The sequence below is a fragment of the Symphodus melops genome (genome assembly GCF_947650265.1).
Source record: "Symphodus melops genome assembly, chromosome: 1".
Classification (NCBI taxonomy): Eukaryota; Metazoa; Chordata; class Actinopteri; order Labriformes; family Labridae; genus Symphodus; species Symphodus melops.
This window is the reverse complement of record NC_136691.1, coordinates 1,361,165-1,387,098: the sequence shown is the minus strand read 5'-3', so window position 1 is coordinate 1,387,098 and position 25,934 is coordinate 1,361,165. Positions and strand designations below refer to the sequence as shown.

The 25,934-nt window shown below is 46.5% G+C and overlaps 3 protein-coding genes across 3 annotated transcripts in view; 1 reads left to right on the top strand and 2 right to left on the bottom strand.

Moving 5' to 3' along the window:
- LOC306824835 (homeobox protein Nkx-2.4-like) overlaps positions 1-25,934 on the top strand; it is an 85,092-nt gene that overhangs the window by 44,617 nt on the left and 14,541 nt on the right. The gene's annotated exons all lie outside the window — the stretch shown is intronic.
- LOC306824802 (tripartite motif-containing protein 16-like) lies at positions 5,722-7,458 on the bottom strand (the record flags this gene model as incomplete). The annotated part of the gene is made up of 1 exon (XM_079345156.1): positions 5,722-7,458. Exon 1 carries the CDS (start codon positions 7,399-7,401, stop codon positions 5,722-5,724), a length of 1,680 nt encoding a protein of 559 aa, XP_079201282.1. The 5' UTR covers positions 7,402-7,458.
- On the bottom strand, positions 13,996-16,422 carry LOC306824761 (tripartite motif-containing protein 16-like; the record flags this gene model as incomplete). Its single annotated transcript, XM_079345097.1, has 1 exon — positions 13,996-16,422. One exon carries the CDS (start codon positions 16,420-16,422, stop codon positions 14,725-14,727), a length of 1,698 nt encoding a protein of 565 aa, XP_079201223.1. The 3' UTR covers positions 13,996-14,724.

Sequence of the window (25,934 nt, the reverse complement as noted above, 5' to 3'; positions counted from 1 at the left end):
GCACTCAGGTGCATTAAATATGCCGACCTGATTAATGAGCAAAGGGGGGAGGGGCGGGTGAGAGGCTGCGTTTCAGAGCAGCATGGTTGGACTCTACCACACTTATATTCACTTAAGCAATCTATCTATCTATCCATCATCTAATACATCATTACACTGTTTATGGCCTTTGTTAATTTGCATCAAGGTGAGCATCCCACAATGCATTGCTAACTGCAGTTCAATCAGGAGAGACTTCATTGAGAATGAACAATCATGTATTAACAATGAAAAGTGCCACAATTATAGAATGAAAAGTGCAAAGTGTTTTGGGGGCGAGACTCCATCATGACGACTTCATGAGCTCTGAGGGGTGATGAAGCTGACGCAGGACAGGATGCCCCCCTATGGAGTCTAGACCCTGGTGGGTTTCAGCCTGGATCTGGACTCTGCTGAGCTGGATGGAGGTGATGGGGGTGGAGGAGGGTTACAGCGTGTGAAGCACAGACAGACTGTGAAAGGGAGAGAGAGTTTTAAGCTTTTGACTGAAGAAGATTGTGTTCACATCTTCTCCCCTGAGTTCCTTTTTATTCTTTTGATTCCTGAATTAAACATCTTCATCTCGCCTGGTTTGACCCCGACCTTGTCCTCTCTGACTAGGTACTGAAGTCCTGCTCCCTGACTCCATATTATCGTCTTCCTGTGTTGACATTCTGATCCAGTCACAAACCAGGTGATGTCAACCGCTAAGTCCAAATTCCAAAACTGTAATCAAGAGTCCAACACAAATCCTAGTTATTTAAAAGTATTTGCTTGTTTGAATTAGCCGTCCCACTCCACTTCCTACTTTCAGTCTGAGAAAGTTCCATCTGTCCCATCCAGGAATACTTCTTCTTCTTCTGTGGATTTTATTGGCAGCTTGCATCAGAAAACTGTCATTCTTTTTATTCTTTGGAGTATTACAGCAGTTGGCATCCTTATGTTGCATTACTGCCATCTGCTGGATTTAAACGATCATTTCTCCTCCTCCTCTTGAATTATAGGCGTTACATTCTCTTGATAAGGCCAGTCTCTGTCAAAAATCTAAAGATTTCTTTTATCACTGCTCCCAAAGCTTCTTCTTCTGGTACAAAAAAGCCAATATTAGATCAATATTTGTTCTTTTCCATATGTCAGCAACACAGTGAAAAACTAAAATGAGCAAAACTAAAAAGCATTTATGAGCAAAAATTATTCTCAACTTTTACGCAACGTTCAACGAAGACACAACCACACAGTACATGAACTTCTCTTTGTGTGAACAACCGCATTGCGGGCACAGGTGCTTTTATTAAGTTCACCTGTAGGGTCACTAATTACACAGGTTAGGTCACGTGACAACACATGGGAAATCAAAATAGAAAAACAAATACAGACAAGGGCATAATCTCAACACAAAATGAAATGAGAGCACAAATCTCAACACCCCCACTTGCTCACATTTCCCAAATTCCATCCTATGAACATGCATACAGAAAAATGCAGACACTTCATATTCCAAACATAAACATCTTAAACCTTTCCAGCTTTAACTTAGTAGCAGGCTTCGTTAACACATCTGCAACCATATCATTGGTTGGGCAGTACTTAAGGTGTATTTCACCATCATTCACTAAGGACCAAACAAAGTGGTATTTTATGTCTACATGCTTGCAGCGTTGTCTATGGACTGGATTTTTGGCTAAAGCTATAGCTCCTTGATTGTCTTCATAGACACAGCATTTGTAACCCTGACCGTCAAAACACTTCATCAGCTGTTTTAAGTGTAAACATTCCTGCATTGTCGCAATTAATGCCATATATTCGGCCTCACAGGTAGATCATGCAACTGTTGGCTGTTGTTTGGTTTTCCAAGAAACCAGTGGACTGTTCTTTTTTAAGCTGATGATAGATAGATAGATAGATAGATAGATAGATAGATAGATAGATAGATAGATAGATAGATAGATAGATAGATAGATAGATAGATAGATAGATAGATAGATAGATAGATAGATAGATAGATAGATAGATAGATAGATAGATAGATAGATAGATAGATACTTTATTGATCCCGAGGGAAATTCAAGGCATCCAGTAGCAGTATACAGACAGACAGGACACAAGACATTAGTTACAATACACACCTGCTGTCCCCCCTCCCCTCTGTATACAATAATCCCCCAAACAAGATTTAGCAGCCCCTATGTGACTAAGAGTAAACATAATTACAAGTTAAACCTGTGCAGTTAGCATTAGCATTAGACTTAAAACGTATATAGCATAATGTACATAGCCTGCGAAGGAGAGAAAAACATGTGTGCTGGTTAAAAGAGACCTGTAAACAGTTAAAGAACCTTAGAAACAAAGTGCTGACCTTCTAGAAACTAGTTACATGTGCATGTACAGAGGTGTTGGAGGTAGTGCCAGAGGTGTGAGTACAGTCGTTAAACAGTCAATGCAGGAATGCAAATTGGGCCATTAAAGTGCTCAGCAACATAAAGGAGCAGTGATTAGTATTAAGTGTTCAAAACAATAAGGTGAAACCAGGAGTGGTTAGGGTGATTGCCATTAAAGTACCCAACTATTGAGGAGCAGATTAGCATTAAGTGTTGAAGACAATAGAGTGAAACTTGACCTAGTTAGGGTGATCATGTCAACCATTACAGATGTAGCATAACACAACAGTAGGATGAAACCAGACATGATTAGGGTGATTATCATTAAAGTGACCAGTGCTCAGTAAGGCGACTATCAATATGCATTAAAGTGTCCAACTGGAGGCTGACTCTGAGGTCAGCAGTGCAGATGAGGAGTGAGAAAAAAAAGTGAAAAATGAGTCCAGGGTTCACCGTGTGCTTCTTCCCTGACGTGACAGTGAAGTGTTGTACAGTCTTATGGCCTATAGGGGGACAAAATAGTTCTTGAGTCTGTCCTTGGAGCACGACTGTGACAGCAGTCTGTCACTGAACATGCTCCTCTGCCCGGTGAAGGTGCTGTGCAGAGGGTGGTGTGTGTTGTCCATGATGGAGAGCATTTTGTCCAGAGACCTCCTCTCTACCACTGTCACCAGTGAGTCCAGCTCTGTACCCACCACAGAGCCGGCCCTCCTCACCAGTCTGTCCAGGCGTGCTGCGTCCCTCTTCTTGCAGCTTCCTCCCCAGCACACCACGGCGTAGAAGAGGACGCTGGACACCACAGACTGGTAGAACATCTGCAGCAGCTTCTTGCAGATGTTGAAGGACCCCAGCCTTCTCAGGAAGTACAGACGACCTGCAGGTAGTGTCCATGTTAGGCGACCAGTCCAACTTGTCATCCAGCTGCAGCCCCAGGTACCCGTAGGTCCTAACCACCTCCACGTCGACACCCCCGATGGAAACAGGTTCTAGATGTGGTTTGTTCCTTCGGAAGTCCACCACCATCTCCTTGGTCTTGGAGGTGTTAAGCTGCAGATGGTTGGCACTGCACCACGTCACAAAGTCCTCGATCAGGCTCCTGTACTCCTCCTCCTGTCCATCCCTGACACAAGCAACTATCGCAGTGTCGTCCGAGTATTTCTGCATGTGGCAGAGCTCAGAGTTATACTGGAAGTCAGAGGTGTACAGGGTGAACAGGACGGGGGAGAGCACAGTCCCCTGTGGTGCTCCGGTGCTGCTGACCACACTGTCAGATGTGCAGTCCTTCAGTCTGACGTACTGTGGTCTCTCTGTGAGGTAGTCCGTGATCCACCTCACCAGGTACGAGTCCACCCTCATCTCGGTCAGCTTGTCTCTCAGTAGGAGGGGATGGATGGGGTCGAAAGCGCTTGAAAAATCAAAGAACATGATTCTCATCACGATGCTCCCTTTGTCCAGATGAGAGTAAGCCCTGTGTAGAAGATAGAGGATGGCATCGTCCACGCCCACCTTTGCCTGGTATGCAAACTGCAGGGGATCCTGTGCGTGTTGGACCTGGGGTCTGAGGTGTTGGAGCAGCAGCCGTTCAAAGGTCTTCATAACGTGGGATGTCAGAGCGATTGGTCTCACCTGATTGGTCTCGCCTGGCTCACTGGGGTTTTTCTTCTTGGGGACCGGGGTGAGGCACGAGGTCTTCCAGAGCACAGGAACCTTCCAGAGCCGCAGGCTCATGTTGAAGACGTGCTGAAGTGGCTCCCCCAGCTCAGCAGAGCAGGCCTTTAGCATCCTGGGACACACCTTGTCCGGGCCTGCTGCCTTCCTGGGGCTGAGTTTTTTTCAGCTCCTTGCTCACCTGGTCTCTGCTGATGGTGGGGGGGAGGGGGGATGGATTGTCTCTGGAGATTGTGTTTGTCCTCGTGGAGGTGTTGGGGGGAGTGAGAGGGAGGGAGGGGGTGTGTAGAGGGGTGCTGGGGGAACAGGCACTAGCTGGAGCGACGGGGCTGTCAAACCTGTTAAAAAACCAGTTGAGCTGATTTGCTCTCTCAGGGTCCCCGTCTTCTGCGTTGTTGTTTTTCTTCATGCAGCCTGTGATGATTTTCATGCCCTCCCAGACCTCCCTCATGTTGTTCTGCTGCAGCTTCTGTTCTACCTTCCTTCTGTACTCCTCCTTTGCCTCTCGGAGTCTGACCTTGAGTTCCCCCTGCACCCGCTTCAGCTCTGCCTGGTCTCCCTCCTTGAATGCCCTTTTCTTCCTGTTAAGGATCTCCTTGACATCGCTGGTGATCCAGGGCTTGTTGTTCGGGAAGCAGCGCACAGTTTTCGTGGGAACCACAACGTCCATACAGAAGTTCATGTAGTCAGTTGTGCAGTGTGTGACCCCCTTATATGATGTTAATACAACACTTCTTCATAATCTCTCACAAGGAGAGCAGAAGTGATGTCAGACTCATGCAGACCACAAACAAAGGAATGGATGATATATTTCAAAGTTTGTGGGTCTGTAGACACTGAGGTTACCCAAATAAATGTTTTAAAACACTGTCAGAGTGGATTTTACATAATATGTCCCCTTTACATGTTTACATTTTTTATCTCATAATATTGACTTAATATGGGTTTGTATGTTTTTAACTGTCAGGAAATATTCTTCTGTAGTTTGTAATGAAGACAAAGAAGAAAAGGTTGAGTTCATGTGAGTTTATTCAGGATGTCAAACTTCAGCTTGTTCACACATCAAATCAGTAAAGTGTGTTCAATGTCTCTCCTTCAATCATTTCATGAACACATTCACTTCATCCACACAATCACTTTGTTTGATCAGAATCTAAACCAGGATTTATCTCCTTATTGATTTCATCAGGACGATTACATTTTGAAAACACCTCAGAGGACATTTTTACATCACTTTGAATATGAACACCAACATTTATTCTGACTAACTCCTTTCTTTAAGTGGGATTTGATAGATTTTATACAAATGTACAAAGTGGTGAGAAGAGAAAATCAGCATGAAAGAAAAGTTTGCTGCTCTCTCTCTCTCTCTCTCTCTCTCTCTCTCTCTCTTCAGACTCTGAATCAGAACAGAAACAACAGCATATAAATGTATGAACACAAATCATCATTTTCACACAGAGAAATGTCAGTTCAGGTGAACAAAAGTCACGGTGAGCAGTGAAAGAGTCCACGGCTAAACAGACACAGGAAGGAGCGTCACTTAAAGACGCTCAAACATTTACAGAACAGACGAGAAGAGGTCAAAGTACCGAAAAAAAAAAAATCAAGTTGAAGATTTCAAACACAGAAAGTTAAACATCTGTCTCCTTAAAGTCTATTTCAGTTTACACAACTCAGCAGAGTCTCCATCAACACCATAAACCCTGAGTCCAGCATGTAGAGGCTGAGTGAATGTGGTCTGGACTCTGTGGAGGAGAGTCATTGTTTTAGAGGTTCTGTAGAAGGACAGAATACCTGCTCTGTGATCCAGGTACACTCCTACTCTGGAGGACCGAGGACCTGAGACAGGAGTCTGGACTTTGTTGTACCAAAAGTCATAACTGTTGTTGGAACAAAATAACATCCAAGATTTGTCATTAAATCCAAATCTGCAGTCATCACCTGCTCTGTTGATATTCTTGTATGTGACTGCTACAGAAACTCTTCCTCTCCACTTCACCTCCCAGTAACAACGTCCAGTCAGACTCTCTTTACTCAGGACCTGCCAACAACCAGTGAATCTGTCTGGGTGACTAGAATAAGACTGGTTCTGATCTGTATATGTTACTTTTCTGTTCCCATCAGATAATAACAGCTGTGTGTTTACTGTGTTTGGATCCAGTGTGATGTCACATGAATATTTTAAAAACTCAGCTCTGGTCTTGGGCTCTGGTTCTGGTTTTGGTTCTGACAGTAAAACATCCACTTCAGTCAGTGTCTGTGAGACGTTTGTCCATTTGTCTGTCAGGACGTCCTGTAGTTTATCTCTGACTTCTGACACAGCTGCTGTCACGTCCTCAAAGTACCTCAGAGGACGGATCTTGATGCTGGATGAGTGTGTAGATTCACTGAGTGCTGACACTGAGGGGTAGTCCTGTAGAAACTGGATGTGGTCCTGTGTGTGTGACAGCTTCTCCATCTCAGCGTCTTTCCTCTTCAGCTCAGTGATCTCCTGCTCCAGCTTCTCCTGACGCTCTCTGACTCGACTCACTTCAGTTTGCTGCTGGGATCTGACCTGCTGCGTCACATCAGAGCGTCTTTTCTCCATGAGACGGATCAGCTCAGTGAACATCTTCTCACTGTTCCTCACTGTTTTATCAGCAGAGCCATTGATAGCCTCCACCTCCTGTTGGAGCAGCTTCACATCTTTCTCTCCGTCCTGGATTCTCTGCTGGGTGTTTAGTCGACTCACCTCGAGCTCTCTCTGCTTCTCGCTCCTTTCTGCTGCAGCTGAGACTGTGTCATGACCTTTGTGTTGGTCCATTAAACAGATGAGACAGATAGATTGCTGATCAGTGCGACAGAACATCTTCATCACCTCATCATGACGAGAGCACACGTTCTCCTGGAGCTTCTTGGAGGGCTCCACCAGCTTGTGTTTCTTAAAGACAGCTGCTTCTAAATGAGGCTGGAGGTGATTCTGACAGTAAGAGGCCAGACACTGCAGACAGGACTTACAGGCTTTCCGTTTCCTCCCGGTGCAGACATCACAGGCCACGTCTTCAGATCCAGCATAGCAGTGATCAGCAGGAGCAGCTTGGAGTCCAGTCTTCTTCAGCTTCTCCACTAAATCTGCCAACATGGTGTTTTTCTTCAGGACAGGCCTCGGTATGAACTCCTCTCTGCACTGAGGACAGGTATAGACTGCCTTATAATCCTGTGTATCCCAGTGGCCTTTAATACAGTTCATGCAGTAACTGTGTCCACAGCTAAGAGTCCTCGGATCCTTCAGGAGATCCAGACAGATGGAACAAGAGATGGATTCCCGGTCGAGCTGAACTCCTTTCTGCGCCATTTCTCCTCTCTGTAACAACGACTGTGTGAGATTCACTTCCTCATAACTGAAACAAGTTTCACCACTGATCTACAAAGCATGTGTCTGTGCATGTGACTGTGCAGCTCTTGTTGGTTACACCCAACTATAAACTGTAGATCTGAAGGGGAGGGAACCAGGAAATGTGAGGACAGAGTGCAGCAGGCTGTGTGTGAGAGCAGGAAGAAGAGGGAGGGCTGATCGAGAGAGAGAGAGAGAGAGAGAGAGAGAGAGAGGAAGAGAGAGAGAGAGAGAGAGAGACTTGTTTACATTTCTCTTTTAAAAACACTTCTCATGTCAGATTGTTGGGGATGAATTCTTGTTTGAATCCGAGGCTTTCTTGTTTCTGAAATGAGCTCTTCTGCAGTCCTTGAAGTTCAGTCTGCTTCAATGAGGATCATTTTAATACAGTCCTCTTCTCTGAATCCCCACAGTACCTGAATGCACCACATGATCAGACTCTGCAGCTAACTTGTAGACTGTGACGACTGAATGAATCTGTAACAAAAGTTGAATAAGAGGAAACCTGGTGCAGCCGCAGCTCCTCCCTCGGCACTTCCTGTCTTTTCTATTCATCATTATAGTCAATAGTTTCTGCTGCTAACTAGTCTATTCTCACTATGACACTTTATTATATGACATGTATATCAATACTATGTACAACTGTACTTCTGCACATGTTCACCAAAGTGTGCTTACATTCACTTAAGCAATCCATCCATCCATCATCTAATACATCATTATACTGTTTATGGCCTTTGTTAATTTGCATCAAGGTGAGCATCCCACAATGCATTGCTCACTGCAGTTCAATCAGGAGAGACTTCATTGAGAATGAACAGTCATGTATTAACAATGAAAAGTGCCACAATTATAGAATGAAAAGTGCAAAGTGTTTTGGGGGCGAGACTCCATCATGACGACTTCATGAGCTCTGAGGGGTGATGAAGCTGACGCAGGACAGGATGCCCCCCTATGGAGTCTAGACCCTGGTGGGTTTCAGCCTGGATCTGGACTCTGCTGAGCTGGATGGAGGGGATGGGGGTGGAGGAGCGCTACAGTGTATGAAGCACAGACCCTGACTTTGTCCTCTCTGACTAGGTATTGAAGTCCTGCTCCCTGACTCCATATTATCGTCTTCCGTTGTTGACATTCTGATCCAGTCACAAACCAGGTGATGTCAACCGCTAAGTCCAAATTCCAAAACTGTAATCAAGAGTCCAACACAAATCCTAGTTATTTAAATGTATTTGCTTGTTTGAATTAGCCGTCCCACTCCACTTCCTACTTTCAGAATGAGAAAGTTCCATCTGTCCCATCCAGGAATATTTCTTCTTCTTCTTCTGTGGATTTTATTGGCAGCTTGCATCAGAAAACTGTCATTCTTTTTATTCTTTGGAGTATTACAGCAGTTGGCATCCTTATGTTGCATTACTGCCATCTGCTGGATTTAAACGGTCATTTCTCCTCCTCCTCTTGAATTATAGGCGTTACATTCTCTTGATAAGGCCAGTCTCTGTCAAAAATCTAAAGATTGCTTTTATAACTGCTCCCAAAGCTTCTTCTTCTGGTACAGAAAAGCCAATATTAGATCAATATTTGTTCTTTTCCATATGTCAGCAACACAGTGAAAAACTAAAATGAGCAAAACTAAAAAGCATTTATGAGCAAAGATTACACAAAAGCTAAGCAAAATGTCTTTTATAAATAAAAATACAATTGCATACCGTGTGCCCCAACTGTCCACAAATGTTTGGTAATTGCAGTCTCTTCACATTCTTCACAGAAGAGTCTCCTTCATCCATGTCCTACCATCGGCAATAGCTCCACGTGGCACACTTAACAACTTCAATTAAACGTGAACACCACATGCTGACCACTCAGTGCAATACACAATTTAACCAGTAGGTGTCAGTAACTGTACATAGCACTGGACAACCTTTCAAAATAAAAAAAATCCTGAAATTAAAACCAAAATTTGTACAAAGAAACACCATTTTCCACAACAGCTACACAATTGCATACCGTGTGCCCCTGTTAGCAGAACAACTTTTATGCAACGTTAAACGAAGACACAACCACACAGTACATGAACTTCTCTTTGTGTGAACAACCGCATTGCGGGCACAGGTGCTTTTATTAAGTTCACCTGTAGGGTCACTAATTACACAGGTTAGGTCACATGACAACACATGGGAAATCAAAATAGAAAAACAAATACAGACAAGGGCATAATCTCAAACACAAAATGAAATGAGAGCACAAATCTCAACTCCCCCATTTGCTCACATTTCCCAAATTCCATCCTATGAACATGCATACAGAAAAATGCAGACACTTCATATTCCAAACATAAACATCTTAAACCTTTCCAGCTTTAACTTAGTAGCAGGCTTCGTTAACACATCTGCTACCATATCATTGGTTGGGCAGTACTTAAGGTGTATTTCATCATCATTCACTAAGGACCTAACAAAGTGGTATTTTATGTCTACATGCTTGCAGCGTTGTCTATGAACTGGATTTTTGGCTAAAGCTATAGCTCCTTGATTGTCTTCATAGACACAGCATTTGTAACCCTGACCGTCAAAACACTTCATCAGCTGTTTTAAGTGTAAACATTCCTACATTGTCGCAGCTAATGCCATATACTCGGCCTCACAGGTAGATCATGCAACTGTTGGCTGTCGTTTGGTTTTCCAAGAAACCAGTGGACCGTTCTTGTTTAAGCTGATGCAGTACCCTGTCGTACTCTTTCTATCATCAACATCAGAAGCCCAATTTGCATCACTGTAGGCATGAATCAGGATGTCCTCTGTATATTTACAAAAACACAATGCTTTGTCTTGGGTTCCCTTCAAATACTGTAAAACATGCTTCACAGTTGCCCATTGATCAGAAAAAGGTTTGTTGAAATACATACTACATAAATAGTAACCCGGACATCGAACTGCTGTGTTTGAGTCTCAGACCATTCTTCCTACCAGGGGAGTTTGGAAACATTCTAATTTGCGCTGTTTATGTACCTCCGAGTGCCAACGCAGGGAGGGCTGCAGCCCAGGTGGCAGACGGTGTGCACAGGCAGCTGCAACGTACACCTGAGGCTCCCATACTGATTTTGGGAGACGTAAATCATTGCAAACTGGAAATGTCTTTGCCTGGTTTTGATCAGTACATCAAATGTTACAGAGTTCAAGTTAAAAATAAGAAAAGATATTTGAACAGGTTTAAATTTTCATTTATCCCACTATCCATTTCTCTGTTGAACTCAGGCCATAAGTAGAGGTTTCTGTTCCTGTAAAGGAGTGCCATGTATGTATGTATGTAGGTAAGCAATTTATTGCACTTGTGTGCTATGCACTGTTTTACTGTATTTTTTCTTTTCTGTCGTGTTATGTGTTATGCAGCAGCCTGTATGTCCAAGGCAAATTTCCTTCGGGACTAAAGAAAGAAATCTTGAATCTTGAATTTTTGAAAACACAGAGGTTAGTGGGGGAGAGTGTGTCCGCTGCAGAGCTCCACACCTGGGAAGATAAAAGGAGAGGTCCCCCTCCTGGTTCTGGGTCTCTGTGGGAGAAAGAGCGCCCGCTTAGGAGAGCTCCACACCTGGGTAGATTGAAGGAGAGGTCCCCCCCTCCTTGTGCTCCAGGTCAAAGGTCACTCTGCACCTCCCTGTGAGGCCTCCAGAGCTGGGTAGAGTGGAGGCAGAGTGTGCCCCCCTGGTTCTGGGTGTCTGTGGCAGAGAAAGTGCCCCCTTTTGAGAGCTCCAGAGCAGGGTAGATTAAAGGAGAGGTCCCCCTCCTGGTCCTTGGTCTCTGTGGGAGAAAGAGTGTCCCCTTTTGAGAGCTCCAGAGCTGGGTAGAGTGTAGGAGAGGTCCCCCTCCTGGTCCTGGGTGTCTGTGGCAGAGAAAGTTCCCCCTTATGAGAGCTCCAGAGCTGGGTAGAGTGGAGGAGAGCTCTCCCTCCTGGTGCTGGGTGTCTGTGGCAGAGAAAGTTCCCCCTGATGAGAGCTCCACACCTGGGTAGATTAAAGGAGAGGTCCCCCTCCTGGATCTGGGTCTCGGTGGGAGAAAGAGTGTCCCCTCTTGAGAGCTGCAGAGCTGGGTAGATTAAAGGAGAGGTCCCCCTCCTGGTTCTGGGTCTCTGTGGGAGAAAGAGTTCCCGCTTATGAGAGCTCATCACCTGGCTAGATTGAAAGAGAGGTCCCCCTCCTGGTCCTGGGTCTCTGTGGGAGAAAGAGTGTCCCCTTTTGAGAGCTCGACACCTGGGTAGATTGAAGGAGAGGTCCCCCTCCTGGTGCTGGGTGTCTGTGGGTGAAAGAGTGTCCCCTTATGAGAGCTCGACACCTGGGTAGATTGAAGGAGAGGTCCCCCTCCTGGTGCTGGGTGTCTGTGGGTGAAAGAGTGTCCCCTTATGAGAGCTCGACACCTGGGTAGATTGAAGGAGAGGTCCCCCTCCTGGTGCTCCAGGTCAAAGGTCACTCTGCATTGCCCTGTGAGGCCTCCAGAGCTGGGTAGAGTGGAGGCAGAGTGTGCCTCCTGGTTCTGGGTCTCCCTGGCAGAGAAAGTGTCCCCTTTTGAGAGCTCATGAGCTGGGTAGAGTGCAGGAGAGGTCCCCCTCCTGGTTCTAGGTCTCTGCGGGAGACAGAGTGCCCCCTCACGAGAGCTCAAAACAAAATAGTCCAATAAAAGTGGGTCTGTCTCTGGCTAAAATACAGGCTGTGGCGGGCTCCTGGGGGGCGGTCGGAAATAAAATAAAGAGTCCGCCTGTCCACGCTCTATATCTGGGTCTCACCTGTGCGCCGACGCGAGTGGCCGCACATTCAGTAGCTCCGTCCCTGTCGTACTCATCTTGATATGTTATTCATTTGTTTTGGCTCTGTGCCAACTTCTACTTTTATAGTTTTTATAGTCCACTTTCAGTGTATAACTTTATGTATCCTATGGATACTTTTTTAATGACTGTACTCACACCTCTGGCACTACCTCAAACACCTCTGTACATGCACATGTAACTAGTTTCTAGAAGGTCAGCACTTTGTTTCTAAGGCTCTTTAACTGTTTACAGGTCTCTTTTAATCAGCACATGTTTTTCTGTCCTTCACAGGTTATGTACATTATACTATATAAGTTTTAAGTCTAATGCTAATGCTAACTGCACAGGTTTAACCTGTAATTATGTTTACTCTTAGTCACATAGGGGCTGCTAAATCTAGTTTGGGGATTATTTTATAGAGAGGGGGGGGGGGGGGGGGGGGGGGGGGGGGACAGCGGGTGTGTATTGTAACTGATGTCTTGTGTCCTGCCTGTCTGTATACTGCTACTGGATGCCTTGAATTTCCCTCGGGATCAATAAAGTATCTATCTATCTATCTATCTATCTATCTATCTATCTATCTATCTATCTATCTTGTGCAATTTCTTTTTATCATAATACTCTGATAAACTCTTTTAATCTAGACCAAGAAAACCTAACTTTGACTGAGCTGATAAAGCATGATGTAGCGCTAACATATTAGCGGGAATTAGCATGTATATACTGTATTAGCCTAGCCTACTCGACATCATACACAGCTAATACCCCGTCTCAAACAATGGCTCGGTTTATCCTGCTTCACACCGTTTGTTCTCACTATTATTGTCTTTACCATAAAGCTCTGAAAAGTTATCTTACTCACAAAGTCACTAGCTTCATATTTAGCAACCGGAGTTGTTTCTATCGGCGGCCGCCATTTTAGACACATTTTAGTCTCTTAATGTTACTATGAGAAACTAAAGCTCTGCTAATAACATCCTACTGCTGTCTATCACCGGGATGTTAATTACCATCTACTTACCTGTAGAAATATGAAACAATACAGTTAGATCAGGAGCTCTCTCCGTCGCGTGCACACTGGAACTCATCACGTGCTGACTTCTGCTCTACCTGCGTCAGCTGCTGATGCGCAGTCTAGTATGAAGCTTAGAGCGCCCTCTGCTGATCAGGCTGACTTTAGCATGAATAATCTCACCCATACGGAGCACAATCACTCGGATTATCCCATGATAACACAATAATACAGGCAGTGAAACAGTAGTTTGCTTATGTTTTCAGAGTTTAGCTTTTAGTGACTTCGAAATTTAAAGAGAGGGGGGGCAAATATTTATTCTCTATTAAAACACACCATGTCAAAATTACCCAGCAGCCTTAGCAGCCAAGTGCAATATTTGAAATATTTGAAATACAAGCAGATGTTATTTGTTAAGATTTTACATCAGAGCCACACAATTAATCATTCAATAATAGATTCAGTTCAAATCTAATATTATTTATTCATTTTTTAAAGCATAAATACAAATAAAAATCGTCTTCTGCTTCTAAATGAGGATCTGATGCTTTTAATTGCCCCACAGGGATAAATAAAATAAGAGCTTTTTCAATGAACACATTAAAGTCTGAATTTTAGTACAACACAACTTTCAACAGAACAGAATAAGTTGTTTAACTTCATGCAGAATTGCAGACATGCAGAAACTCAGCTGGTACAAACAGGAGAAGGTTTTTTGTTTGTTTGCAATGAAGACAAAGAAGAAAAGGTTGAGTTCATGTGAGTTTATTCAGGATGTCAAACTTCAGGTTGTTCACACATCAAATCAGTAAAGTGTGTTCAATGTCTCTCCTTCAATCATTTCATGAACACATTCACTTCATCCACACAATCACTTTGTTTGATCAGAATCTAAACCAGGATTTATCTCCTTATTGATTTCATCAGGACGATTACATTTTGAAAACACCTCAGAGGACATTTTTACATCACTTTGAATATGAACACCAACATTTATTCTGACTAACTCCTTTCTTTAAGTGGGATTTGATAGATTTTATACAAATGTACAAAGTGGTGAGAAGAGAAAATCAGCATGAAAGAAAAGTTTGCTGCTCTCTCTCTCTCTCTCTCTCTCTCTCTCTCTGTCTCTCTCTCTCTCTCTCTCTCTCTCTCTATCTCTCTCTGAATCAGAACAGAAACAACAGCATATAAATGTATGAACACAAATCATCATTTTCACACAGAGAAATGTCAGTTCAGGTGAACAAAAGTCACGGTGAGCAGTGAAAGAGTCCACGGCTAAACAGACACAGGAAGGAGCGTCACTTAAAGATGCTCAAACATTTACAGAACAGACGAGAAGAGGTCAAAGTACCGCCCATAAAGTTTGATTGACAGGTGACGACCATCAGATCTCAGCAACGAGCATGGATAAAAATCAAGTTGAAGATTTCAAACACAGAAAGTTAAACATCTGTCTCCTTAAAGACTTCTGTCTATTTCAGTTTACACAACTCAGCAGAGGCTCCGTCATAACCAAAAGCCCTGAGTCCAGCATGTAGAGGCTGAGTGAATGTGGTCTGGACTCTGTGGAGGAGAGTCATGGTTTCAGAGATGCTGTAGAAGGACAGAATACCTGCTCTGTGATCCAGGTACACTCCTACTCTGGAGGACTGAGGACCTGAGAGAGGAATGTGGACACTGTTGTACCAAAAGTCATAACTGTTGTTGGAACAAAGCAAGGTCCAAGATTTGTCATTACGTCCAAACACACATTCATCTCCTGTTCTTTTGATATTCTTGTATGCGACTGCTACAGAAACTCTTCCTCTCCACTCCACCTCCCAGTAACAACGTCCAGTCAGACTCTCTTTACTCAGGACCTGCCAACAACCAGTGAATCTGTCTGGGTGTCTAGAATAAGACTGGATCTGACCTGTTAATGTTACTTTTCTGTTCCCATCAGATAATAACAGACGTGTGTGTGCTGTGTTTGGATCCAGTGTGATGTCACATGAATATTTTAAGAACTCAGCTCTGGTCTTGGGCTCTGGTTGTGGTTCTGGTTCTGGCTCTGGTTCTGGTCCTGACAGTAAAACATCCGCTTCAGTCAGTGTCTGTGAGACGTTTGTCCATTTGTCTGTCAGGACGTCCTGTAGTTTATCTCTGACTTCTGACACAGCTGCTGTCACGTCCTCAAAGTACCTGAGAGGACGGATCTTGATGATGGATGAGTGTGTAGATTCACTGAGTGCTGACACTGAGGGGTAGTCCTGTAGAAACTGGATGTGGTCCTGTGTGTGTGACAGCTTCTCCATCTCAGCGTCTTTCCTCTTCAGCTCAGTGATCTCCTGCTCCAGCTTCTCCTGACGCTCTCTGACTCGACTCACTTCAGTTTGCTGCTGGGATCTGACCTGCTGCGTCACATCAGAGAGTCTTTTCTCCATGAGACGGATCAGCTCAGTGAACATCTTCTCACTGTTCCTCACTGTTTTATCAGCAGAGCCATTGATAGCCTCCACCTCCTGTTGGAGCAGCTTCACATCTTTCTCTCCATCCTGGATTCTCTGCTGGGTGTTTAGTCGACTCACCTCGAGCTCTCTCTGCTTCTCGCTCCTTTCTGCTGCAGCTGAGACTGTGTCGTGACCTTTGTGTTCGTCCATTAAACAGATGAGACAGATAGACTGCTGATCAGTACGACAGAACATCTTCAGCACCTCATCATGACGAGAGCACACGTTCTCCTGGAGCTTCTTGGAGGGCTCCACCAGCTTGTGTTTCTTAAAGACAGCTGCTTCTAAATGAGGCTGGAGGTGATTCTGACAGTAAGAGGCCAGACACTGCAGACAGGACTTACAGGCTTTCAGTTTCCTCCCGGTGCAGACATCACAGGCCACGTCTTCAGATCCAGCATAGCAGTGATCAGCAGGAGCAGCTTGGAGTCCAGTCTTCTTCAGCTTCTCCACTAAATCTGCCAACATGGTGTTTTTCTTCAGGACAGGCCTCGGTATGAATTCCTCTCTGCACTGAGGACAGGTATAGACTGCCTTATAATCCTCTGCATCCCAGTGTCCTTTAATACAGTTCATGCAGTAACTGTGTCCACAGCTAAGAGTCCTCGGATCCTTCAGGAGATCCAGACAGATGGAACAAGAGAAGGATTGCCGGTCCAGCTGAACTCCTTTCTGCGCCATTTCTCCTCTCTGTATCAACGACTGTGTGAGATTCACTTCCTCATAACTGAAACAAGTTTCACTTGTTATCCACTAAGCATGTGACTGTGCATGTGACTGTGCAGCTCTTGTTGGTTACACCCAACTATAAACTGTAGATCTAAGGGGAGGGAAACAGGAAATCTGAGGACAGAGTGCAGCAGGCTGTGTGAGAGAGCAGGAAGAAGAGGGAGGGCTGATAGAGCGAGAGAGAGAGAGAGAAAGAGAGAGAGAGAGAGAGAGAGGGCTGATCGAGAGAGAGAGAGAGAGAGGGCTGATCGAGAGAGAGAGAGAAAGAGAGAGAGAGAGAGAGAGAGAGAGAGAGAGAGAGAGACTTGTTTACATTTCTCTTGTCAGATTGTTGGGGATGAATTCTTGTTTGAATCGGAGGCTTTCTTGTTTCTGAGCTCTTCTGCAGTCCTTAAAGTTCAGTCTGCTTCAATGAGGATCATTTTAATACAGTCCTCTTCTCTGAATCCCCACAGTACCTGAATGCACCACATGATCAGACTCTGCAGCTAACTTGTAGACTGTGACGACTGAATGAATCTGTAACAAAAGTTGAATAAGAGGAAACCTCGTGCAGCTGCAGCTCCTCCCTCGGCACTTCCTGTCTTTTCTATTCATCATTATAGTCAATAGTTTCTGCTGCTAACTCGTCTATTCTCACTATGGCACTTTATTATATGACATGTATATCAATACTTTGTACAACTGTACTTCTGCACATGTTCACCAAAGTGTTTTGGGGGCGAGACTCCATCATGACGACTTCATGAGCCCTGAGGGGTGATGAAACTGACGCAGGACAGGATGCCCCCCCTATGGAGTCTAGACCCTGGTGGGTTTCAGCCTGGATCTGGACTCTGCTGAGCTGGATGGAGGTGATGCTGCTGGAGGAGATTGTGTTCACATGTTCTCCCTCCAGCAGGTCAAACAAACACGGAGGATTTCCTCTCGTTGCAAACATGACACATGTTGCTGCAACGTCGGATGTCAGCTGCTGCCATGCAGACACTGAGGAGAAGCTGTAGTTCTCTCAAGCTCCCTGTAGGGGGCGACATCCAGCTGTGAGTCCAAGGGGGAAACATGCACAGTATCTTCTTCTGTTTGGACTCCTCGATGCTGCCTTCACACACTCAGACAGCTCGGCTAACAAAGTGATTCTTAAAGACGCCACCTTCAAAAACTGGCTGCATGAACTGCTTCCAGTGATCCTCATGGAGAGACGGAAACACAAATGGGAAGTGTGTGTGTGCGTGGATCCCCTTCACTGGCTGTGGACAGCGTGGATGATGCGTGCGGCGGTGAGGTGGGCAGGGTGTCTGTCCTCCGTGCGTCGGGTTAGGACGTAGACGTCTCTGTCTTTCTACAGAAGACAAAGTGTCGATGCAGGCTGGGGAAACCCCTGTTCTGCTTCTCACACTGCTTACCATCCTAAAAATAAGAATCAGGGGTCAAAGGTCAGCTGAGGGGTTTAAAATAGATCGTCCAGAGGTCAACGAACTGAGCCGTGCAGCAGCAGGAAATCCTAACACACACACACACACACACACACACACACGTAAAGCACAGACTGGAGTGAAAGATGGATTTGGCTCTGAAGCTGGAGAGTAAGGAGCGTCCATGTTTGTCAGAGAGGGCGGGACATCCTGTCAGTCACAGGAACAACAGAACGTGAGTCTCCATCGTGTGATTGGACGGCTCTCTGTGGCGAAACATCAACAAAGACACTTCTCTTTGTTCTGCAGGTGGAGCGACGGAGGGCCAATCAGAATCCTCCCTCTCAGATAACTCGTCCACGACCACATCTCTCTCTTCGGCCTGTTGTGACACACAGCAGCTGTGTGTGTGTGTGTGTGTGTGTGTGTGTGTGTGTGTGTGTGTGTGTGTGTGTGTGTGTGTGTGTGAGGGCCCCAGGGTGTCGGCAGTGTCTTGGGAATGGGCCGTTCAGAACGTGGGAGCAGACGTATAACCACACACACACACACACACACACACAGACACAGACACAGACACACACACACACACAGACACAGACACACACACACACACACACACAGACACAGACACACACACACACACACACACACACAGACACAGACACACACACACACAGATCCCAGACGAGGCTGAGAAATGGGTCACTGTCAGCCAGAAGAGATAAAATTACACACACTTGCCTCTTTTGTTTGAAAACACATACTCTCTCTCTCACACACACACACTCCCATGCTCACACACACACACACACTCACACACTCTCTCTCTCACACACACACACTCCCATGCTCACACACACACACACACACACACACACACATGAAAGGTGTCTTCATGATTGTCCCGTTAAACAGACTAACAGGAGAGAACGTCAGGAACGCTGAGAATGTGACAGGTGACAGTTTACAGTGGACATGTCAACCTGTGTGTGTGTGTGTGTGTGTGTGTGTGTGTGTGTGTGTGTCTCAGATGCAGCTCGTGTTCATCAGCTGACTCTTCATCCTTCTTTCTTCATCTTGAACACGGGGAGTTTTGTGTTTCAGTAGAATCAAAGTGAGATCTCCTCGCTCGTATTTAAAGCTCGCTGAACTCTGAGCCTGAGAATTTGACTTGAGGGACTCAAACCAAACAATCGCTGTGGTGTCGCCTGCTGCCTGAGTCAACACACACACACACACACACACACACACACACACACACACACACTCCAGCCGGCGTGCACTGCTTCCTCTCTTTCTACCTCTAACGCAGCTCTCCATTAAATCCCAATAAATCAGCGGCCGTCACGAAAGGACGGGCAGCGTTTCTTCCCTCTCTTCCTCCTTTTCTCTCACTTCCTTCTTCAGACGCTCCTTCTCCTCGCTCATTGTTCGGGAACAAACACGTTCACCGGAGCTGCACTTGTTTTTGTTCTTTATTTTTCCGGGACACGTTCGAGCGTTCCCGTTCACCGACAGGAACAGCACAGAAACAAATCACAACTTCAAAACTGAACCGTCACGAGCTGCTCCGAGCGAGGGCGCCAAATCTGTTTCAGATGACGTCAGGCTGAATGCGGCTCACGCACTCCGCGTGCGCCGCAGTCCGTCTCTGGAGCGCCGCGGTCCGTCTCTGGAGCGCCGCGGTCCGTCTCTGGAGCGCCGCGGTCCGTCTCTGGAGCGCCGCGGTCCGTCTCTGGAGCGCCGCGGTCCGTCTCTGGAGCGCCGCGGTCCGTCTCTGGAGCGCCGCCACACTTTGCTCCCTTTCAAATATGATGCAAGTGTGTTTTTAACAGAGCACGCGGCGAGCTGTCATTGGACAATGTGCACATTCACTGACATGGGCCCCCCTCACTGATGTTAGGCCCCCTCACTGACATGGGCCCCCCTCACTGATGTTAGGCCCCCTCACTGACATGGGCCCCCCTCACTGATGTTAGGCCCCCTCACTGACATGGGCCCCCCTCACTGATGTTAGGCCCCCTCACTGACATGGGCCCCCCTCACTGATGTTAGGCCCCCTCACTGACATGGGCCCCCCTCACTGATGTTAGGCCCCCTCACTGACATGGGGCCCCCTCACTGACATGGGCCCCCTCACTGACATGGGCCCCCTAACTAACGCGGGGCCCCTTGATTTCAAAATAAAACACATCATACAGACTGCTGATGCTACAGCGTCACTTTATCAACAGGAAGTCAGGGGAGAGGCACGACGACCAATCAGCTGCTTCTGACTGGTTTGGAAGACGGGCAAAACAAATAGACCCCAGGGGGCCCTCAGATTCAAGCTTGAGTCTATCCTGAGGTTAGGTACGACAGGTTGTGTGTGTGTGAGTGTGTGTGTGTGTGAGTGTGTGTGAGTGTGTGTTGGGGGGGGGTTCTCATATCGTGGAGCAATCTCTTTCAACAGCAGAGGGAAGTGCTTTAGAGGGGGGGTCATTGTAACTGTAATGTTGTGAGTATAAATCCGTTTCCACACACTCATGAACCCCCCCCCCCCCCGATCTGTCTGAGTTTATGGCTCAAACATGCCCCTCTCTACAGGAGGGGGGGGGCGGACATGCCGTTAAAAGAACGACACGGTGGACGAAGCAACATGTTCCAACGATGCAACGCCAATCTGGACCGTCACAAAACGTAAACAAGAAGCGACCAACCACAGCGACCACGACGCGTCAGCTCGCCATCGTGCACAAAGTGTAGGATCCCACAATGCACCAGCTCGCCATCGTGCACAAAGTGTAGGATCCCACAATGCACCAGCTCGCCATCGTGCACAAAGTGTAGGATCCCACAATGCATCAGCTCGCCATCGTGCACAAAGTGTAGATCCCACAATGCACCAGCTCGCCATCGTGCACAAAGTGTAGGATCCCACAATGCACCAGCTCGCCATCGTGCACAAAGTGTAGGATCCCACAATGCACCAGCTCGCCATCGTGCACAAAGTGTAGATCCCACAATGCATCAGCTCGCCATCGTGCACAAAGTGTAGGATCCCACAATGCACCAGCTCGCCATCGTGCACAAAGTGTAGATCCCACAATGCATCAGCTCGCCATCGTGCACAAAGTGTAGGATCCCACAATGCATCAGCTCGCCATCGTGCACAAAGTGTAGATCCCACAATGCATCAGCTCGCCATCGTGCACAAAGTGTAGATCCCACAATGCATCAGCTCGCCATCGTGCACAAAGTGTAGGATCCCACAATGCACCAGCTCGCCATCGTGCACAAAGTGTAGATCCCACAATGCATCAGCTCGCCATCGTGCACAAAGTGTAGATCCCACAATGCATCAGCTCGCCATCGTGCACAAAGTGTAGATCCCACAATGCATCAGCTCGCCATCGTGCACAAAGTGTAGCAGGATATTTCTTTAAAGGCTCGTAACCTCACATACCTTCATTCATCTGGATGTGTTCTTTGTATTCATGCAAATCTATAATGTGTGTGTGTGTGTGTGTGTGTGTGTGTGTGTGTGTGTGTGTGTGTGTGTGTGTGTGTGTGTGTGTGTGTGTGTGTGTGTGTGTGTGTGTGTGTGTGTGTGTGATGGGCAGTGACAGGCGTAGGCTCTGTTACAATAAGAGCCTGTGTAGCTGCAGCAGGGGGCAGGAAGCACGGCGAGGGGCAGAAAGAGGGCAGAGAGGGGCATAAAGTCGGGTCAAACACCCTGGGAGAGAGCAGGCCTGGAGGGGGGGGGGGGCAGGCTGGGGGGGGGGGGGGGCAGGCTGGGGGGGGGGGGGGGCACCAACGACTTGTTCTGCTTGTCTTCTTCCTCTTTGAACAAGCTGTAAAATTCACCTTCAAACTTCCTGTTAAATAAAAGAGGAGGGGCTTGAATCGTGACCTCTGCTAACCTTCATCATCTGCAAACAGCTTCTTCTTCTTCTTCTTCTTCTTCTTCTTCTTCTTCTTCTTCTTCTTCGTCTTCTTCTTTGGCGTACAAACCGACGCTCGTGCTCGGTGGCTTCGGTGTCGGATCGGGGAGATAATCTTGGGTAAGCCTCCTCCAGCAGCCCGAGGAGATCAGGTCTGAGGGCCGGCTATCATGAACGGGGATCTCAGAGGTAAACTGGCCTCAACAATGGCCGCCTCTCAGCTGAACCAAAGAATAACAGTCTTTCACTGCAGAAACACACAGTTATTCTTTTCTCCGGCTCTCGCTCTCTTTGTCCACTTCCTCTCATCGCTCAGGATGTTAATTCACTCACAGTTTGACTTCACAAAGAAATCCCCTTCATCCTCATCACCACCCAAGCTCTTCTTCTCCTGCTCTGGATTTGTAGAAACTGACAGGAAACAAAGAAGAAGAAGAAGAAGAAGAAGAAACATTTCATCCCGACTTCGCTCCGAACTTTCCACCAAACGTCATTGATGAAAAAGTTAGCAACAATGATGACTTTAAATGCAGCTCCTGTGCTCTCCTGGACCCAGACCCTGGAGAGGGGATCTGTGAGCGGGGTCCCTGAAACCTGCACAGGAGGTCAAACAGGAAGTTGTCACCAGCGTCGGTCGCTTGGAGATAAATATTGTGGTCAGCTGAAACATGGACGCTGACTCTCTCCTCTTCAGGAACGTGACCCGGCGCCCTGCGTCGACCTGACCCCACACGTTCCACTGATGGGGGGCCGCAGTTAGTGTGTGTGTGTGTGTGTATGTGTGTGTGCTGACATTTGTGGCACATTCTAAAGAGAGAAAGTGGGTGTGGGAAAGACCTGCTCGCCCATCTCAAACTCTCCACGACGACACACTCACACACACGGTCAGCTGATATTCAACTCCCACAACTCTCTCAGCACTTCATCCCTGTGTGTGTGTGTGTGTGTGTGTGTGTGTGTGTGTGTGCTGGGAAAGTCCCCTTTAGCTTGAATAATATTTTAATGCGACCAGATTCTCACAAACATCACAAAGCTCACTGTGGAAACTTCTCCATCACTAATTCTGTTTTGAAAGCTTTGAAATAGAGATCGTCAATAAAGAAAGAAAAACCTTTAAATCATCAAAGGGATTAATTACCTTCTACTCCTGGTCCACTAGAGGCTGGCTGCAGTTCCTGGAGTGTCCACTAGAGGCTGGCTGCAGTACCTGGAGTGTCCACTAGAGGCTGGCTGCAGTACCTGGAGTGTCCACTAGAGGCTGGCTGCAGTACCTGGAGTGTCCACTAGAGGCTGGCTGTAGTACCTGGAGTGTCCACTAGAGGCTGGCTGCAGTACCTGGAGTGTCCACTAGAGGCTGGCTGCAGTTCCTGGAGTGTCCACTAGAGGCTGGCTGCAGTTCCTGGAGTGTCCACTAGAGGCTGGCTGCAGTACCTGGAGTGTCCACTAGAGGCTGGCTGCAGTACCTGGAGTGTCCACTAGAGGCTGGCTGCAGTTCCTGGAGTGTCCACTAGAGGCAGGCTGCAGTACCTGGAGTGTCCACTAGAGGCTGGCTGCAGTACCTGGAGTGTCCACTAGAGGCTGGCTGCAGTTCCTGGAGTGTCCACTAGAGGCTGGCTGCAGTTCCTGGAGTGTCCACTAGAGGCTGGCTGCAGTACCTGGAGTGTCCACTAGAGGCTGGCTGCAGCAGCACAGGAAGTCACATACACACCCATTCAAACAGCCTGTTTTTACAGCAGACATGAACATGTTTACAGCCTGCTTCAAAAAACCAAATAGGTGTGATTAGCTCATGTCTCCATCCACGCACACTGTACGGGGGGGGAATGTTTTGATGACTCAGCAGTTTTGATTGGATGAAGGATCAGAGTTATTCACAATAAGGCGTGTAGCTGAGCTGATTGACAGGTGGGCGTGGCCTCAGCTCTCAGCCTGTCGTTAGCTTGACTCAAAGTTAGCCTGAGACAGCATTTCCAGCACGGAGACCGCCATCCATGGGACTCCAGCTCCCCCTGCAGGAACACACAGGGACGATGCTCAGGGATCATTCATGTCAGAATGTCTTACTGATGAACAATGTGTGTGTGCGTTGGTATAGATAGTGTGTGTGTGTGTGTGCTGGTATAGATAGTGTGTGTGTGTGTGTGTGTGCGTGCGTGCTGTAGATGTGATAGCAGTCTTTGAGCGTCCTGAGGTGACGCTGACGCCGAGCAGAGCGTCTGAGCAGAGAACAGCAGCGCTCTCTACAAACAGCAGCTCTCACACATTCTGACATGAAGAGAGAGCATGAACGTTTTCACAGCCCAGAGGTGAACGTGATGAAGAACACGACGGCTCGCATGTTATGATATCATGACTTAGAGGGAACTGAAGTGTGGATCCATGATGGTCCAGATCAGAGTCAGAGCTGCTCTAAAAAAAGCATTTATAACCTTTTCTATCCGACAATATTATATTATATTTCTGAAGATCTTGTAGTTCTCTGTGATCTTGTAGTTCTCTGTGATCTTGTAGTTCTCTGTGATCTTGTAGTTCTCTTTGATCTTGTAGTTCTCTGTGATCTTGTAGTTCTTCCTGTGACCTTGTAGTTCTCCTGTGATCTTGTAGTTCTCTAGTGATCTTGTAGTTCTCTGTGATCTTGTAGTTCTTCCTGTGATCTTGTAGTTCTCTGTGATCTTGTAGTTCTCCTGTGATCTTGTAGTTCTCCTGTGATCTTGTAGTTCTCTGTGATCTTGTAGTTCTCTGTGATCTTGTAGTTCTCCTGTGATCTTGTAGTTCTCTGTGATCTTGGAGCAGCTTTACTTTGGGAGACGTCTGTATTTTATTTTGAAGGAAGAAGCTGCTGACTCTATCTTTAAGGAGACAGTTCAGATTAATCAGCAGAGAAAACATCTTTCTGAAATCATTAGAGATGGAATATTGTTCAGCTTTGGAGAATCTGATGAAAGCCTGTTGTGTTTGAGGTAAATGGAAACACAGAGTCACTCTGCAGTAAGGAGAAAACGTCACTCTCAGACTTCATAAAGCTCTTTAATCTGTGTGAATTTCCAGACTGGGTGTTTCCCTCGATAAGTTCAAACCAGAGGACGGCTGTGGGCGAGCGAGATAAGAAACGACTGGAAGAAATCAACAACACCTCTCTCTCTCTTGAACACATTTCACTTGAAGAGCCCAGAAGAAGAGATTTTTAAGATGGCTGTAATGTTTGTTGCATGTTTGGCCAAAATGTTTAAACGAGTTTAAATCAGTTTTTATTTTTTTCAGTCAGCTACTAAGGACCAATCAGAGAGCTGTTCTCTTCCTGTGTGATCATGAAGGAAACCTGCTGTGTTGAAGCTTCTCTGACAACAATGCAGCAGCCAGTATGTCCTCCTTCTAACTTTAGATTCTGCTCCTGAATGCTCTGGATTTGATTGGACCCCCCCCCCCCCCACAGACCCATGCAGAGCTGGCTAAACACTGAAGCTACAGTGTCCACCACATGCAGAGCTGGCTAAACACTGAAGCTACAGTGTCCACCACATGCAGAGCTGGCTAAACACTGAAGCTACAGTGTCCACCGCATGCAGAGCTGGCTAAACACTGAAGCTACAGTGTCCACCGCATGCAGAGCTGGCTAAACACTGAAGCTACAGTGTCCACCACATGCAGAGCTGGCTAAACACTGAAGCTACAGTGTCCACCACATGCAGAGCTGGCTAAACACTGAAGCTACAGTGTCCACCACATGCAGAGCTGGCTAAACACTGAAGCTACAGTGTCCACCGCATGGTGTGTGAGCATCCACTCTGTGTCTCTGTGATGATTAGAGTTTAGCTTGCAGTACACACTTTAAACACTAGGGGGCGGAGTTACAGACCGCTCCTTTAAAGTCGCTGCATCTTTTTAAAAAGCTTCGTGACCATCCAGCTTGTTGTTTCCCGACTGAAGAAAAACAAGGTGATCATATTTAAGATCCTAAAGTAGAAAGTTAGCTTCCAGTTATTCCGTCCTGATCGTGTTTTTGTGTCCTGGTGCTCACAAACGTTTGACGGGAGGTGGCCTTCTTGTTTTTGATGACAGGTATGTTCCACAATCTGGACTTTCACACACACACACACACACACACACACACACACACACACACACACAC